This window comes from Mya arenaria, chromosome 6 (assembly GCF_026914265.1).
Source record: "Mya arenaria isolate MELC-2E11 chromosome 6, ASM2691426v1".
Taxonomy (NCBI): Eukaryota; Metazoa; Mollusca; class Bivalvia; order Myida; family Myidae; genus Mya; species Mya arenaria.
In genome coordinates, this window is record NC_069127.1 from 5,320,156 (window position 1) to 5,338,788 (window position 18,633).

At 34.6% G+C, this 18,633-nt stretch overlaps 1 protein-coding gene across 1 annotated transcript; it reads right to left on the reverse strand.

Moving 5' to 3' along the window:
- Positions 1–536: 536 nt before the first annotated feature.
- On the reverse strand, positions 537–14,570 carry LOC128236951 (mucin-2-like). Its single transcript, XM_052952095.1, has 18 exons — positions 10,493–14,570; positions 9,417–9,590; positions 8,120–8,296; positions 7,131–7,222; positions 6,563–6,766; positions 6,339–6,410; positions 5,781–6,000; positions 5,019–5,139; positions 4,570–4,693; positions 4,219–4,322; positions 4,038–4,140; positions 3,466–3,616; positions 3,173–3,242; positions 2,979–3,045; positions 2,780–2,865; positions 2,439–2,565; positions 2,252–2,293; positions 537–614 (listed from the first exon to the last, which is right to left on the reverse strand). Exons 1-18 carry the CDS (start codon positions 14,568–14,570, stop codon positions 537–539), a joined length of 6,090 nt encoding a protein of 2,029 aa, XP_052808055.1.
- Positions 14,571–18,633: the final 4,063 nt, after the last annotated feature.

The window sequence follows — 18,633 nt, forward strand, 5'->3', positions numbered from 1 at the left end:
GGTGTTACGGTCCAAGAAAACTATTCATACTGAAAAAGAAATGATATTTCCTGTTCCTAGTATGCACTACCTGTAACCCGATAAGAAACGTATTACATGTAGTTTATTCAAGAGAATCTATTTTACCCCGGGAACGATCATATGATAACCATGGCAACAAAATAATTGTAAGAATTCCCTTCCTTTGTCTAATGGTACAATGCAAAGTAGTGCGTTACTTTATAAAAAAAATAATGATGATATCTATAAAACATGACGTCAACCATGTCACCATTATCATACACATAGTAGACATGGAGTCAGAAATGCTTTAGGACGAAAAATCACGATTAATTTCTGAAATCACACGTATATAGCTGTTCTTTAAATTGTTCCACAAACAAATGTTGACACCTTTTATCACATCCAAATTATTCTCAATAGGACCCAGATCTTCATTCTGCAGGACACTATTTGTTTATCATATCTCTGTGGCACGCGTTCCAAAGTCATACTCATTCTGTTTGCTGTGTAAGAGTGTGAGGTAGGCGTTGGGCTTAACACATGCGGACGTTGAATATGACCAAAGCTTCCGCACCAAGCTGGCAAGTGAAATTGTCGAGCTTCGTAAGTTCCTGAGGATTCATCGAGAATATATTTTAAATTCAAGTTGAGCATGCTAGACATGACATTCATATTTGCTGTTATGGGTTGAATCGTACGTCATTTATAGTAAGTATGTGTACGGTGAAAATAGATTTCCTTTTAAGCCGGTACAAAGGGCGTTAATAGTACTGAATGTTACCATTGCTGTCAAATTGTTGCCGAATCGACTCAATTAAACCGATACTGTCGCTGAATATTCTCATTTGCTTCCGAAATATCTATATTCCAGAATGTAAAAGTTTGCCTTTGATAGTTTATTCTATGTTTAATATCACGCTAGAAGTTAGTGCCAGATTCATATGATGCATGCAAAAAGCCTGGCTCACACTGTCACCATTTAATCCCCCATAGAGGCATAACACGTGATGAATTGAAAACATATGGTACAGATTTGATACTTTTGTACATATGCCGACTCGTATCTTACGCTGGTCATACGAATACAGCCTATTCTACGAACTGATTATTTACGAATAAGGAAAATTATTCACGTTTACTTTAATAACTCTCTTTCAATCATTAATTTCCAAGCAATTACTGTCTTAAATCGTAGAGCTGTCCTGTTCATGTATGGGGAATCGTAATAAAAATGACTACTATTATGCAATACAACCGAGCAAAGACCACGACTGCCCACAATGATATCGTAGTTGTAGAAAAAAAATAGTATAATTTATTGGGGTGCGAACCTACGCCGGTAAAGTCAGGAAAACTGTAGAAAACTGATACCTTAACCAATAGGCCACCAGGACTTATAAAAAAGTGTTAGGTATTTTAACATTTTAACAGCACATTGATAACATCAACCAATCATGCAACAACGAATCACTCAAAGCCGTTATTTACGCTTTTGAAAATTGTGGTCTTCAAAAACGATATTTGATCAAATATTTGCTGAAGGGTTCAAGTTTTTTGTTATCTTAGTTTAAACACTCCTAAGGATTTGCGACACTATTTCGTCATACAAAAAGTGCATTTTACAATAAACATGAGCGAGTTCCTTTGACTTAAAATGTTTCCGCCTTGCTCACATCTTAGATCTTTAGATTCTAAAATCTGCTCACTCGGACATTTCTGAAAAATACAAGATATCAATAGAGTATAACTATTGATGAAAATAAGTGCATTTTTATGAGTTTGTATAAATACTATCAAGAATTGAACATTTCTTCATGTTCAGTAGTAATCGTTTTCTTACAATTGAACTAATTTTAACATTGATTCTATTTAGTTATTACAAAATAAATGTTACAATGCAATGTAAAAACACGTTCATAGTCTTTCTTACCGAAGCTTATTAATATTTACAACATCAACGTTTTATAAAAACGAAACCAACTACAAAGAAAACATCAAATATAGGCCAATAACTAAATATTTAACACAAATAAGCAAACATAGTACGTTTGTAGAGTTGAGCGAAGCCTTTTCAGACGCCTTCGTCTCATCTGACATGCGTTGTGGGTCTGTAAGTTTATACTAGTTTACTTTTGTCCGTCGATATTTTCAGACTGTCAACGTACAAGCAACCGAACCATCTTTAAACACATATTTACTCAATTCACTATAACACATTGACATTTACTGAAAATGAAACCAGGATTACCTTTTTATTCAGCGCACAATGGAATAAAAAAATAAAGAAACCCTGAAATAAATGAAATACCATATACAAGTTGTTTCAGCTCAGACGCTCAATATAATTCGCATTAATATAAAATAAAATAACAGCACAGACATTTAAGTAAACATGACCATCTTTATCAAAATTATGTATATGTATTAATGTTCACCTGAAGACCATTACAAATGGCAAAAAGATATTGCATGAAGTACAGATCTTCGTTGATGTAGAATATGCCCACAATCCATGACACACCCATCAGAGGAATTAATACACAAAGAGAACGAAGGCTGGTCCTGTAAAGATAATTGACAGAACATTTAGTAGTTCAAGTAAAATATTCCAAAAAGGTTCTGGTCGAAAGTCATTTTAGACTCTATGTTTGATAAATTAAATAGGTGACCTTTAATTATTTTTGTTCAGTGTTTTGTCCGATCTTTTGTATTATTTCAAAGATATAACAAAACAAAAGTATCCATAGACTAATATAACATTAGTAACTTGACTTACTGAATCTTTTCTGTCAATATCTTAGTTTCCATTGATTTCATTCCCAGCGTTTTCCGTAAAACGATGAACAAACATACAATATTTAACTGAAATAGAAAAGTAAAATGAGAAATAACAATATTATATGTAAATACTGAAGCTATTTAAAACAACGCACGTGGTCAGCCAATAAGAGAACAAAAATGTACTTAAAACTTACCGATATAATGAGCAAAGCAGGCGCCACGAACGCCCATATAACACCACGGGATATAGACAACCAGCAGCTGAAATATATTTTTTCAAAACAAAAGTAACGTTGAGCCGATGTAATATGTAATGTATATTTTAATTTGGATATTATGATACTTCCTTTGTTAAAGACAGCAGTACAAAAACAAATTGTTGTCTCACAAGTCAGTACTTCCATATCCTCGTGTCTGTGTTACTCCGAGTGATATTCCGACTATAACTGCTGGTGAAACTATTGGAATGGAAAAAATAAAAATACCTATTGTATTTTACATGTACAGATATGCACACTATAATACATGGTAATCACTATTATCAGAACATGTTATTTCAAAATAACACTTTACATTGATTACATATTGTAACTATGATTTTAGCAGTTGGGCCCGATATATACAGACAAAGAGAGTAAAGTATGTTATAATAAAAATACAGTAATATATATGTATATTTACCCCATGAGGCGATAGCAAGTGGCCTCACCCTTGATCTGGTAGCAAATACAAACATAACTGAGTATGCAATGTTTACTCCCTCCGCCAGCATCAAACAAAACACGACCAAATATATATAGTGCAACAAGGCAGCAACTACTGTACAAGACTCCTGTATAAACAAGATAGATTCTAATATATACATATGCTTAAATATGCAGTAATATTCTCAAATAAGAATAACCATGTCGAAAACAATGGTTCTTATGAAGGAAACCGAGTTTAATTTGAAAGAAATGAGCATTAAACACGGTAGTTCTACCTTATTAGAGTATAGTAGACCACAGTAAATATTTTAGCATTCACCGATCATTTAATATTTTTGCGCTTTCTGCTATAAAATACACGGTTATAATCTTGTTATCAGTAATTGATATTTTCCATCAATGCATCATTTAGTCATAAGTTAAAGGTTTAATAGTCAAAATTTATGCTTGTTATACTTGTGTGTGTATAGATTGGGAATAAGAGTGTCACTTTAAAAAGAGCATATAAGTTAGAACTATTAAAGAATACTTCTGCGATAAATGTACCTTGTTTTCCGTTCTGTCGACTCCGGCCAGGAAAATGATGTATGAGAACAACAGGGCAATACAGAGGTTCAGAAGCAACACAGCACGGTCGTTCTTCATGTACCTTCAGGGAAAGATAGGTAAAATATAAGACCCTGTACAAACACACAGATAAAACATCTTTAAAATATGGTACACGTACCTCCATAAGCAGATGTACACACACGATGTTAATAGAAGACAGATAGTGGACACAACAATTCCAACGATGGACACTATGCGCAAAGGGTTTGAATCAACATCTGCCTAGAAGTGGACATTCAAAGAGTTGACTAAGCATATAACTCATATCTCGAAAGTACTTTTAATTGTCAGATAAACACCATACAAACTATATCAATAATGAAAGCTTATTTTTTGTTTAGGAGGCAAAGAATGAAAATGATTCATTATAATCACCAAGAATCAATAAATAAAACTCTTATTAAAGTAAGAGATGAGCATGAAGTTTTCTTATATTTGTAGCACTGGTACTGCTTCAAAAATATAATACCTGCACGAATGGACTCATCAGCACAGCAAAGTTAGTAAGGTGGGTGCATTCACAGACAGTCTGGTTTTGTGAGGAGGAATTCACGGAACAGCCGTCAGTTGTCCATCCTCCAGCTTGACCGTCACTACAACAGTACAAACGTTACATTTTACATACCTGCCAACTATACTGCCATTATTTACAACAATATATATCACAAAACGACTCATTCATGCAAGATAGTTATGGCAATTGAACATAGATATAAAGTAAACTCACTTGCCAAATTCCCAGTTGTTACATGATGGCTCGGACATGTTCGTCTAGAAAAAAGCTATACATCGTTTATTTTCAGCAAAACAATGCAAATTATAGAGATATGCTGTACACTGAAGTATTTTTACCAGCTGTATAATATTCAAACGCCTGTTCTTACAAATGTTAATAGGGGTACTACTTAACATTTGTACCTGTTAACGGTACCCATGGCTTCAATTAATATTTCCTTTTCTCCGTTTAAAATGCGCATATGAACACATACCTGGAAGTGACCGAAAATTATTCTGATTGGAGGATCCAGTTTCCCAATATCTGGGGTGAGAAAATATGATAGCACAGGCCCGTTTATTTCTTGTTGGTTTTTGTCCCTTAAAAGGAATAAAATATATAGTTTGATGTATTTTTGTATGTGCATCAATTCACCGTGAACACATATGTATAGAAATGTTTCAAGCAAGTTAATCTTTCAACTTAAATGGAAACACACACGAACAAAAGGAAAACAAAAAGTAAATACACAATTTTATTTTCTAAATTGATGACGTGGTTTTCACTTCATAATTTATATATTTTCAGAAAGGACGAACCCTGTTCTTCGTGTTGGTAGAATGTCAGACATGTCACGATACATAACAGCGGTGCTGATGAAGGTTTTGCCTTGCGATAATGAAATGAAATATCTGTAAGTTACCATTATTTAACAATTGTTCCGAGTCAATTAGTGATTGTCGGGTAAGAACGACTCATTTGATATTACACGAATATCATGCTGAAATGATTTTGGACATAATAACATTAAAAAATCCGTATTGAAAGAGGCCATTTATTTTCCAACATAATTCTAGGACGTTTGAAAAACATTTCATAAATTATCAGTATAAATTTTTGCTCTATGACAACAATGATCATACGTTCAGTACCTTCAAATGCACTATATTGCAATGTCAATTTACTGTGAGAGTTATAAATCCAATCCTTGTTAGAATCTGTTGCACTTTCATTTGAAAGTATTGCAGGGAACTCATAATTTCTTTTCTCAATCTTCTTTACTTCCATGGCGACATTTGTCTTGATAATAGTGGCAGATGTGTAAGCATAACTTTCAAAACTTCTTCTTAGAGCAGACCCAACGGAATCAACAGCTTTCAGCATATTTTCTGCCCCATTGTTATTCTGATCAATTAGAATTAATTCCATACATTCACATTGGCTCAATGTTATTCGCTTACAAGAATTGCGAAACTCACAACATAATATTATTAGAAGGGGGCATGATGTAATGCAAGTTTATTTGATGTCGATATGCGGTCAGGAGATCGGTGTTTGCAGAACAAATCTGAGTAGTTTGACTTAAAGAACATCAATTTAACCACAAGCGCCATGCCTGATTGCTATTCACTAGGACTGCGTGAAACCTGTTCGTCTCTTTTCATACATGGAGTATGCACTTAACAAACACAACTTCAGCGTGACTTAAATAAATGAATGAACAGGCATAACCGATTACTTACTGTTTCCTTCATTGCCTTCCAGCTTTCTTGGTTTGACGAATCAAGCAAATTGCTGACTGATTCCATGAAATTCTACAAGTTTGAAAATAGGTCAACGTTATTTATCACAATAGTTATTATGACACATTATAGACATTGATTGATGATTATAATGGGTAGGTATGACTTAAAGGCAAACTAATACATAGTTTAATATGGTATACAGGTATAAAAAATAAAATTACCTCTGTGATATTTGCAGAAATAAGATCTGTCGAGTTAAGAAGAGTAGCAACATTATCTAGTGAACTAGACAGCGCAGTTAATTCCCCATCAGTTAGAGCTGATGACGCATCTGTCTCATGTGTCGCGGTTACAATGGACAGAGCTTGGAGTGCTTCTGTAATATCTTCTTTTGTAGAATTAACGTCCGTCGATAGATGATTGAGCTGTGTGTACGACAATTTTTTGACGATATTCATTCGTAAAATGGAAAAAAACACACACACACAAAACAACAATATGACGTATACAAAATGCACAATTAAATGTATGATCAAACAATACGTTTATCCAATAAAAATACTCGTCAAAACGCGATTTAAAACAATATTTGACATCAACATTGCTGTATAATTAATACGCGTAATCTCGGACCGGTAACCCATGATATATATTATTAGGGTAGTTTTAGATATTTAGTCATTAAATTATTTGTTTATTGTAAAATAATAGATAGGTTTGTTGAACCTTTTGACACCTTCTCCTTTGTTCAACTTTTCCAAAGCTTTGTGTTCAAAATTAAAATCTTACTTTATTATTGACGTCCTCCACTGCTTTTCTGATACAGCTGTACTGTGGTCGCTCCCATGTGCCGTCTGGACGACATCTTCGAGACTTGTTACCTATTACAAACATATGTTAACAGTTAGGAGTTGTGAGGATCGTTGATGTTTATCCCCTATGATTTCCAAACCAGTTTTCTAAATGTTTATCGCTAAGATGGTGATCAAAATAAGCATTGATAAACGAATGCTTAAATTCCTCCTAAACTATTTGTGTTATTTAAGTCGTCAGTGTATGTTTTTTGACTGATTGTTTTCATTCAATAATTGTATGAGTGATTGTAATGTTCCCTTTTAGTCTTTATATTGTGGTGCCCGATATTAGATTTGTTTATTATCAGTCAAATACCTAAAGTTTTATTTGATTTCATTCGAATAAATATGTATGAAACTTAATGAAATAAATTACTCGCAAACTGTTATTTATTTTGCAAAACTATCAATCTAAATTCACCGTGCAAACCATCATCGCAGTCATAGAATCGTGTCATGCCGGCGAGAACCATGGTCCATAGAGTACCTCTTGTGTCCGTGTTGTCTTTACATGTCAAACGAGGCTTTTCTATCATAATATTTGGTTAAATGTAATTTGTATCGGTAAAACATAAGTGTCAGTGCTTCCTTCCAATACAATTCTAACGAACAACAATTGGTTTTAGCATTATATGCCCAGTTGCTCCTGTCGTACATTATAAGCGCGGTTTATAGTATTAATAAGAGTTTCAATAGGAATAAGACTATTACAAGAAAGTACCGCTGTGCAACTGGAGTAATCTTAATCGGTCTATAAATCCTTCTTGTACCAGCTGAGAAACCGGGCATAACAACTATATTACTTTCTCATATGAACAAGTGAATGCTTATTGAAGCGGAACTGAAATGACACAAAAGGTATTGATGCATATAGTATTATATTGATAAATAATGTACTTGTACTTAATATTTTTAAACACATACCTTTGGCAAGACAAGACGGTTGTGCTCCTCCCCAAAGCCCAGAGGCCTGACACTGTCGAACTCTATCTCCAACCAGTTCATATCCATTGTTGCACATGTAAGTCGCATTCTGGCGATATTTTGTTCCACTCTGATGATTAACTTTTCCATTGTGTGGATCATTTAACGCTTTACAGTCTGTAAGCAACAACAACTATGAAAGACTATTTCAGTGTCAATACCTAACCATAACTCTCGAAACGGTTTCAATCCAACTATTTCCAGATACATTTGAAACATGAAAACGTAGAAAAATATTTGGATTTTTTAAATTTGTTTTTACCGTTTCATTGACCAGGCAACATTATTAAAACAGTAAAATCATGAAAAAATAAACGGATAGCAGTTTACCATTTTTATTGATATTTTACAACAATTTGAATATTAATCTGCAATTAAACATTGGTTAAATGCATCCAATGTTTAATTCTATTATGCCACGGAAATATTCAACTTTATTATGACCAAAAATTCATTTCCCCGAAAATGCAACTGAAAACACATATTTATAATTACTTTTACTCTTTGATACCTAAATTACCGCGAAAAAATATCATGGTTTTACCGACGGTCCAGAAAAAAGCCGGTATCAAAACAACTCAGCCATAGGGACCTATGGATATTTAAGTTATATTAAACACATTGAACGCATCACGTGATAATATCAGTCAATCAATCTCACTACATCCTTTTACTTAATAGAAATAGCGTTATTGACTTCAAAGATGATATTTGAATATTAACATTGTTGATGGTCTCAAGCCGTCATTATTTTAGTATAAACACTTCTAATGGTTTGACGCACTCTTTGTTATATTTAAGAACAACATCCGTAAAAAGTGCATTTTTACACATCACAGACCAGATCCCTTTAAACACACTGATATAATTTTAGGAGATACTAATATATTTCTTTTCCCACGTAAACATATGTTTCTATATGATAATTTTGAAATAAATAACTAAATAATAAATACTTGTGTTTGTGAGTAAAGTGAATATGATTTGAAATATAAATAGGCGCATATACGTTTTTAAAACAGCACATCAAGACTCTTACGTATCCCATTAGTTATGTTCATCTTTCTGAGCATGCAATACTATTATAATCCAACAATATCATCTTATCTGTACGCGCCTTTCATTTCCTTACTGATTTTTTTATCAAACAATTAATTTCAAAACGGTTTATATAAACGGCCAACAAGGCAAAGTTTTTTACAATGTATCATATAAATCACAGCGATGTCCCGCTTACCTTTCAGCGAACATGCTGTCCATGACCATGACCCATTACTTAAACACGTCACTTGATGCGTACTGGTATCAAACCCAGAGTTACACGTTACTTTAGCGGTGGCACCAAATGTAGTATTAGCTGTTTCTTCAAGGTTGATTTGTCCATTAGGCAGTGTTGCAACAGGTCCACAGACTGCAAGATACATTTAAGAACTGTATTATTGAAATGGCTCGTGATGTGCATACTCGCAACGAATGTTTTCACTCTTAGTACCCCTTAGGGTGCAATGCACAAACAATATCAAATCATAATTTGTTATTAGTTCAATTGCTTTAAAATTAAGTACAAACTCTAGTATAAGCATCAACACTAATCCTTCCATTTGCTATTCTTAACCTAGTTTGATAACGAAAATCAATTAATATTTGCTCGTTTGAATTAGTAATTGTATACTGGAAACATCGAGTTATAAACAGAAGCAACGGCATAATCGTCTGGTTATATATTTTGCTGACTTAAAATAATATGAAAGCGTGTGACATAATCGGAAAGATGATAAAAAATGCATCTGTCGTTACCAGATGTTGTTTTGTGGTTATTATAGTATCCATGATAAAACCAAAAATATAATGTCTGACAAACGCTTGCCTAGGAGAATTAGAGGGCACAATGCAACAAGCACGATCGAATAAATCACTGTTCAAATTAAAGTGAGATTGCAAAAAAGTAATAACTTTATTATACTGCCAACGATTTCGGTTTTCATTCACTCTAATCCACAAATGCGTATCATTATGAATATATTTTGTGATACAAGATAATCTTTACTTAAACAAGTGTACCTCCTGAATAAAGTTTAGTACCTGTTATTTTCTTAGATCTATTTTAAACAAAACATTATAATTCCTTCAAATTCTTATTTGAATACAGTTTCATGAATATCAAGGTTTCAACCCCTCCTCCTAAATACAATATTTGTCTATGCAGAATAACTACTGCTTGCTAAATTTTAAATTTTTAACTGTTCAAACTAAAAATCAGTCGACCGTAATTATATATTTGTTAGCAAAATCTACATAGCTAATGAAAATTACCTAACGTGATTATATTAGTCTCCTCCGTTATCGGCGTTGTTGGTGGAGTTGTTGTATCTGTTGTTTTTACTGGTGGAGTTATCGTATCTGTTGTTATAACTGGTGGTGGTATTGTAGCTGTTGTTACTGTTGGAGTTGTTGTAACTGATGTTGTAACTGGTGGAGTTGTTGTATCTGTTGTTGTAACTGGTGGAGTTGTTGTTTCTGCTGTTGTAACTGGTGGAGATGTTGTATCTGAAGTTGTAACTGGTGGAGATGTTGTTTCTGTTGTTACTGGTGGAGTTGTTGTATCTGTTGTTGTAACTGGTGGAGGTGTTGTATCTGTTGTTGTAACTGGTGGAGATGTTGTATCTGTTGTTACTGGTGGAGTTGTTGTAACTGATGTTGTTACTGGTGGAGTTGTTGTATCTGTTGTTGTAACTGGTGGAGTTGTTGTATCTGTTGTTGTATCTGTTGTTGTTCCTGGTGGAGATGTTGTATCTGTTGTTGTTACTGGTGGAGTTGTTGTATCTGTTATTGTTACTGGTGGAGTTGTCCCTGTTGATGTTACTGGTGGAGATGTTGTATCTGTTGTTGTAACTGGTGGAGATGTTGTATCTGTTGTTACTGGTGGAGTTGTTGTAACTGATGTTGTTACTGGTGGAGTTGTTATATCTGTTGTTGTAACTGGTGGAGTTGTTGTATCTGTTGTTGTATCTGTTGTTGTTCCTGGTGGAGATGTTGTATCTGTTGTTGTTACTGGTGGAGTTGTTGTATCTGTTATTGTTACTGGTGGAGTTGTCCCTGTTGATGTTACTGGTGGAGATGTTGTATCTGTTGTTGTAACTGGTGGAGATGTTGTATCTGTTGTTGTTACTGGTGGAGTTGTTGTATCTGTTATTGTTACTGGTGGAGTTGTCCCTGTTGATGTTACTGGTGGAGATGTTGTATCTGTTGTTGTAACTGGTGGAGGTGTTGTATCTGGTGTTGTTACTGGTGGAGTTGTTGTATCCGTTGTTGTAACTGGTGGAGATGTTGTATCTGTTGTTACTGGAGGAGTTGTTGTATCTGTTGTTGTTACTGGTGGAGTTGTTGTATCTGTTGATGTAACTGGTGGAGTTGTTGTATCTGTTGTTGTATCTGTTGTTGTTCCTGGTGGAGTTGTTGTATCTGTTGTTGCAACTGGTGGAGATGTTGTATCTGTTGTTGTTACTGGTGGATTTGTCCCTGTTGATGTTACTGGTGGAGATGTTGTATCTGTTGTTGTAACTGGTGGAGATTTTGTATTTGTTGTTGTAACTGGCGGAGTTGTTGTATCTGTTGTTGTAACTGGTGGAGTTGTTGTATCTGTTGTTGTAACTGGTGGAGATTTTGTATCTGTTGTTGTTACTGGTGGAGAGGTTGTATCTGTTGTTGTTACCGGTGGAGATGTTGTATCTGTTGTTGTAACTGGTGGAGATTTTGTATCTGTTGTTGTTACTGGTGGAGGTGTTGTATCTGGTGTTGTTACTGGTTGAGTTGTTGTATCCGTTGTTGTTCCTGGTGGAGATGTTGTATCTGTTGTTACTGGTGGAGTTGTTGTAACTGATGTTGTAACTGGTGGAGTTGTTGTATCTGTTGTTGTAACTGGTGAAGGTGTTGTATCTGTTGTTGTAACTGGTGGAGATGTTGTATCTGTTGTTACTGGTGGAGTTGATGTAACTGATGTTGTAACTGGTGGAGTTGTTGTATCTGTTGTTGTAACTGGTGGAGATGTTGTATCTGTTGTTACTGGTGGAGTTGTTGTATCTGTTTTTGTTACTGGTGGAGTTGTTATATCTGTTGTTGTAACTGGTGGAGGTGTTGTATCTGTTGTTGTAACTGGTGGAGTTGTCTCTGTTCTTGTTACTGTTGGAGATGTTGTATCTGTTGTTGTTACTGGTGGAGATGTTGTATCTGTCGTTACTGGTGGAGATGTTGTATCTGTCGTTGTTACTGGTGGATATGTTGTATATGTTGTTGTTACTGGTGGAGATGTTGTATCTGTTGTTGTAACTGGTGGAGATGTTATATCTGTTGTTGTAACTGGTGGAGATGTTGTATCTGTTGTTACTGGTGGAGTTGTTGTATCTGTTGTTGTTACTGGTGGAGTTGTTGTATCTGTTGTTGTAACTGGTGGAGATGTTGTATCTGTTGTTGTAACTGGTGGAGTTGTTGTATCTGTTGTTGTAACTGGTGGAGTTGTTGTATCTGTTGTTGTTAATGGTGGAGTTGTTGTATCTGTTGTTACTGGTGGAGATGTTGTATCTGTTGTTGTAACTGGTGGAGTTGTTGTATCTGTTGTTGTAACTGGTGGAGTTGTTGTATCTGTTGTTGTTACTGGTGGAGATTTTGTATCTGTCGTTACTGGTGGAGTTGTCTCTGTTGTTGTTACTGGTGGAGATGTTGTATCTGTTGTTGTTACTGGTGGAGATGGTGTATCTGTTGTTACTGGTGGAGTTGTTGTATCTGTTTTTGTTACTGGTGGAGTTGTTGTATCTGTTTTTGTTACTGGTGGAGATGTTGTATCTGTTGTTGTAACTGGTGGAGATGTTGTATCTGTTGTTGTAACTGGTGGAGATGTTTTATCTGTTGTTACTGGTGGAGTTGTTGTATCTGTTTTTGTTACTGGTGGAGTTGTTGTATCTGTTTTTGTTACTGGTGGAGATGTTGTATTTGTTGTTGTAACTGGTGGAGTTGTTGTATCTGTTGTTATAACTGGTGGAGATGTTGTATCTGTTGTTGTTACTTGTGGAGTTGTTGTATTTGTTGTTGTTACTTGTGGAGTTGTTGTACCTGTTGTTGTTACTGGTGGAGATATTGTATCTGTTGTTGTAACTGGTGGAGATGTTGTATCTGTTGTTGTCATTGGTGGAGATGTTGTATCTTTTGTTGTAACTGGTGGAGGTTTTGCAGCTGTTGTTGTAACTGGTGGAGTTGTTGTATCTGTTGTTGTAACTGGTGGAGATGTTGTATCTGTTGTTACTGGTGGAGTTGTTGTATCTGTTGTTGTTACTGGTGGAGTTGTTGTATCTGTTGTTACTGGTGGAGATGCTGTATCTGTTGTTGCAACTGGTGGAGTTGTTGTATCTGTTGTTGTTACTGGTGGAGATGTTGTATCTGTTGTTGTAACTGGTGGAGATGTTGTATCTGTTGTTGTAACTGGTGGAGTTGTTGTATCTGTTATTGTTACTGGAGGAGTTGTTGTATCTGTTGTTGCAACTGGTGGAGTTGTTGTATCTGTTGTTGTAACTGGTGGAGGTGTTGTATCTGTTGTATTTACTGGTGGAGATGTTGTATCTGTTGTTCTTACTGGCGGAGATGTTGTATCTGTTGTTGTAACTGGTTGGAATATTGTATATGTTGTTCTTACTGGCGGAGTTATTGTAACTGGTGGAGTTGTTGTCGATGTATCTGGTTGTGTGTCTTGTGTTATATCTGGTGCTGTTCCTGGTGTTGTAACTTGAGGGTATGTCGTATTTATTGTGTTTGTTGTATTTTGTGCTATAATTGGTGGTTTTGGTGTATCTGGTGTTCTATCTGGTTGGGTTATTGTATTTATTGAAGTTGTTTTACCTGTTGTTTTAGCTGTTGGGATTGCTGTATCTAGTGCTGTAGCTGATGTTGCATCTGTCAGCGTTGTTGTATCTGGTGTTGTTTCTTGTGGGCTTGTTGATGTTGTTGTTGTAGCTGTTGTTGTATATTGTGTTTTTGTGGTTATTGTATATAATGGGGTTGTTGGTGACCATGCTGCCTCGAGTATTTTTGTTGTGTATGGTAGTGTTGTTGGTATAGTTGCATATGTTATTGTTGTTCTATCAAATTTAGTTGTTAATTGTGTTGTATCTGTTTTTGTTGTTGTTTCTAATGGGATTGTTGGTATTGTTGTTCCTGTTTCTGTATCTGGTGATAATGTTGTTGATGCGTCTGTTGTGAAATTCCAAAGGGATGAAGAATCTGGACTTGTTGGGTAGGATGTAGTTTGTGAATATCCTGTTTTTGAATATGTTGATGCCGCCTGAAGTAACTTGATATTCAAATGGCAATATATCACAAAACCTATACTTCCAATGAATGTCATTGTTTTCTGAAACAGATTTGTTTTTCATTTTTATATTTCGTAAATATTGTTTAAGCTCTCAATCGACAAAGTGATTTACTTTATATTATGAAACAGTGTAATATCAATATCATTATAACTACAATATTTGACATCCGCGTCAAGAGACATTTATTACTTCATATGCATATAAACAAAACTGTTTAGGAATGTGATAAGTCGATACTAAAAGAAATGTTGAAACGGTCTATAAACGAACTCCTATTTTGATTGTTACTTTTTATATTTAAGTAGCCGACCGTTTTTTTTTACTTTAAATGCTGTTTCGTTAATTTGACTCATATGAAACATGACCGAAATTGCTCTATTTGGCCAAAGGGCGCTCGTAAAACTATTAAAAATGCTTTCATTTTGGCATGGCTGTACAAAGCAATGTTCAAATAAGTCTGTGGCAGTTGACGATTGATATTGATCACAAAGTAAGAAAACAAAACTTTAACAAAGTCTAAAAATTTGGTGTTTGTCGTGATTTAATATGTTAACGATTATTTAACTAGGACAATAAGAAAAATAATTCACACCATTGCATGACATATTATTCGCGGATTCACTCAGATATGTTATAAAACATATCGCTTCTAGTGCGCTACATTACTATATTACTAGAAATTGTTCACGTTAATTCTTTTGTCACACGGTCATGAAATTTCTTTATATACACGTAGCGATATACGGTGAGTTGAGATTGTTCGCAAAAAGGTTAGTCGGATAGACATCGAGTGAACGTTTGTAATAAATATCCGCTACGCTCGGGTATATATTCCAAAGATACGTCCTCTTGTTCTCCCACCTGTACTAAATACGGCCAACCCATAACTAAAAACCAGTGTCTACAGTACGTTTAACTTATATTATAAATATATACGCCATTTACGTACTATCATTACATACATTTTCTACAAATTAAGGCGATGAGAAAATAAAAGGTTTACCAATGACATTTTATTATCCATTAAATAACACTATTTTATTCACAATTTCAGTTAGCTTTTAATTTTGATTGCTTAATAGCGTTTTTATTTCCCAAACGAGTCCGATTGATAATATTGTGAACGCAAACACTCAAAACAAGTTCATAGTTAAAACAAAATAGCGCTACGACTCGAAACTCGATATCAAGCGGTAATTCTCAATGTTAAACTTCCGTGGTAACCTGAAATTGTACCGCTTTTAAATGTTATATCATTACTGGTCACGGATTTTAAATGAGTTTGCTTCATTAAATTAATTATCGTGTGCGTATTTTGAAATATTTGTTAATTCAGTCAAGTACGAATATGCTTTGACTAAATCAGTTTAACTAGGCAGTGCGGAAAATAATGAATTTGATTGTGATGATGCATTTATTTAGATGTAAAGTAGCAGAAAATGTCTTAAAATGAAGGCTTTCTGTGATTTTGTTTTCATTTATTTTAAGGTCAATCTTAACCTAAGAGCCATGTTCACGACCTAATATTGAATTATTCTGGCAGTGCAAACACATTCTACATTAAAGAAGTATAACCAAAGAAGAAATGCAAGGCATGTTGTTTTTTTCTACTTTTACTTTTAACTCCAAAAATATTAAAAGACACTTAAAATTATGCGCAAAGGTATTGAATCAGGATCTGCCTGAAAAAAAACATTAAATTATTGACTCGTCATCTGCCTAAAAGCCCATTAAGTAGTATTTTAACACAAACATATAAGAGCAAAATGTATTTTTAAGTTTTGATTTTACACACTACCTACGTCTACGGTGTTTATACTATATAAAATGCTCCTATTCAAAAACCTGCACAAATGGTATTTTAAAGTTTTGATTTTTCACACTACCTATTCTTAATTCAGTTCTTAAAATATTGAATGTTATGAAATGAAACGTTAGCTGTAATATAATTAATTTATGAATGTGCTTTTTACTTTTCAAGGTGATAAAGTTACTCGAAGAAATCATTGCACATACTTCTTTGACATTCTATAGATTCTTGTAGCTCAAGGATGAGTCAAGGCATTGAGACGTAAAGAGCCGAGGGGTATGAATCGAACAGTGGTGTTAGCGTTTTAGCTGATTTTTGCGTGCTATAATTTCAGGCAGTTAAAAGTTAACTTTGTTTGTGAGTTTCTGAATCCCACACAAACACAATTTGAAGAGGTAATGAAGTCAGCTATACATGCCAAATATCTCAGAGCTGTGTCTTCTGGATTCGGATAGAAAAAGAATTCGGCTCATTTGCAATGCACCTCTATATCGACACAATCAGCACGGGAGCGAGGCAAACCTTGACCCAAAGAGCACTTTGCACAAACATGGAGGGCGACTTTAGTAAAAGCTACATGACTATGTTCTAACTCTGGGTTCAGGGAATACTTATTGAAAAAAGCTGTATGGAAAGTTCAGGGACACAATAAGCAGCTAATCATTTAATGTTCTCCGCACCAACCGATGTTCAATGCAATTAATAATATTAAGTAATAACCAGACGGACGCTGTTTTCATTGCGTTTTAAATGATTAATTAATATTCCTGTCGGTGATCGAATTGACTGTGACATTAGCGTAAACACTATGATAAGTACTTTCGTAGTACTTAACAACTGAGCTATGGCCCTCCTTGTTCCGATTTAATGATTTGCAATCAGCAACACTAGCACCGGATTTTCAAACTCAATCATTTTTTTAAAAAATCGAAAAAAATCTTATAATTCCTTACTAAAAATTATAATACCGAATATGTGAAAAAATATTGATTTTTTTTAAATATGCACTTTGTACTGTATATTATACATAATAAAATAACTGAGATAACCTGTATCTATAAGGCCATTTCTGATTTATGAATGAATAAAGTGGGAAGCAGATAAATTGTTTACCTGGGATAAAGACATGCCCTTACAGCGTTCAAACGTGTGCATAATTGCAAAATGAACGGATATTTCAACAATAAAACAACATATATGAAGTTACATCTTTGGACGACCTAAAAAATAGTCGCTTAGTCTGCAATAAAAGGGGTATACTCATTGTTGTTGACAAATTAGGATCTGCAGCATGTACATGTAAAACTTGTATATAGCATTGTTTAACTAAAACGTTAATTGTAAAGATTGAATACTTTTCTCATGGGCAGTATTGTCATTTATTATGCAGTAGAGGTATGTCTTTGAATGTGTTATGATGAGTATATAATTATTTTTAAAACCACAATCCTTTACTGCCGTAAATTAAAATTCATCTCTACGCTTTACTTCCAACCAGCGGTTTAAGTCCAGTAACCATGTGATATCTGTGATCAAACGTTTGACATTGCTAAGACGGGCGACCTGGCGCAACCCTTCGCTGACAACCGCCTGGACACTGAAAGGGAGAATGCCCGTGAAGGCCACTTATTGTGCGTAATAACAGCGACGCTGTCTGGGTTGTGTTTGTGGTATTCAACAAATCCAACCAACATCCCAGTAAACCACTACGACAGTCCGTACGAAACGAACAGGACAACAAAGTAGGCTTGTATGCGGCGTATTTATAATTTTCGTATCCAATGTGTATCTATTTTCTGTAATTTGTGAACCACCAAATATACTAGTATATTAGTATGATTTGTGAAAAAAGAATACTGATTGAAGTTGTTTAGCCGGCACAGAGCGTCAGTCCTGTCTGAATGATGTCAGATGTCCGTTGCCAATGAAAATGCAGCCACTTGTATAAAAGTTGTTAATTCTTTGTTTTGGTCGGTTAGCCGAGAAGTTTACAGATTAGTCAATTTCTATCCAAAGATTCATAATAACCAATGAATTCATTTTAATGTGCAAACAAACCAAACGATAATCTGTAAGCAATTTAACCAAGTTACAGTTTAGTATAGTATCACCTTTAGGTAAAATAGCAGTTTTAAGCTTTTGAAAAATAACATCAGATGTGCATTTTATCTTAAAAGCTATTTTTAGCATAACCAAACAAATATGATCGTCTATAGTCCTTTTATGATAGTGTTTACAGAGGGAGCAGCACCACCTTTAGCATTCTTATATACGGCAAAACTTAA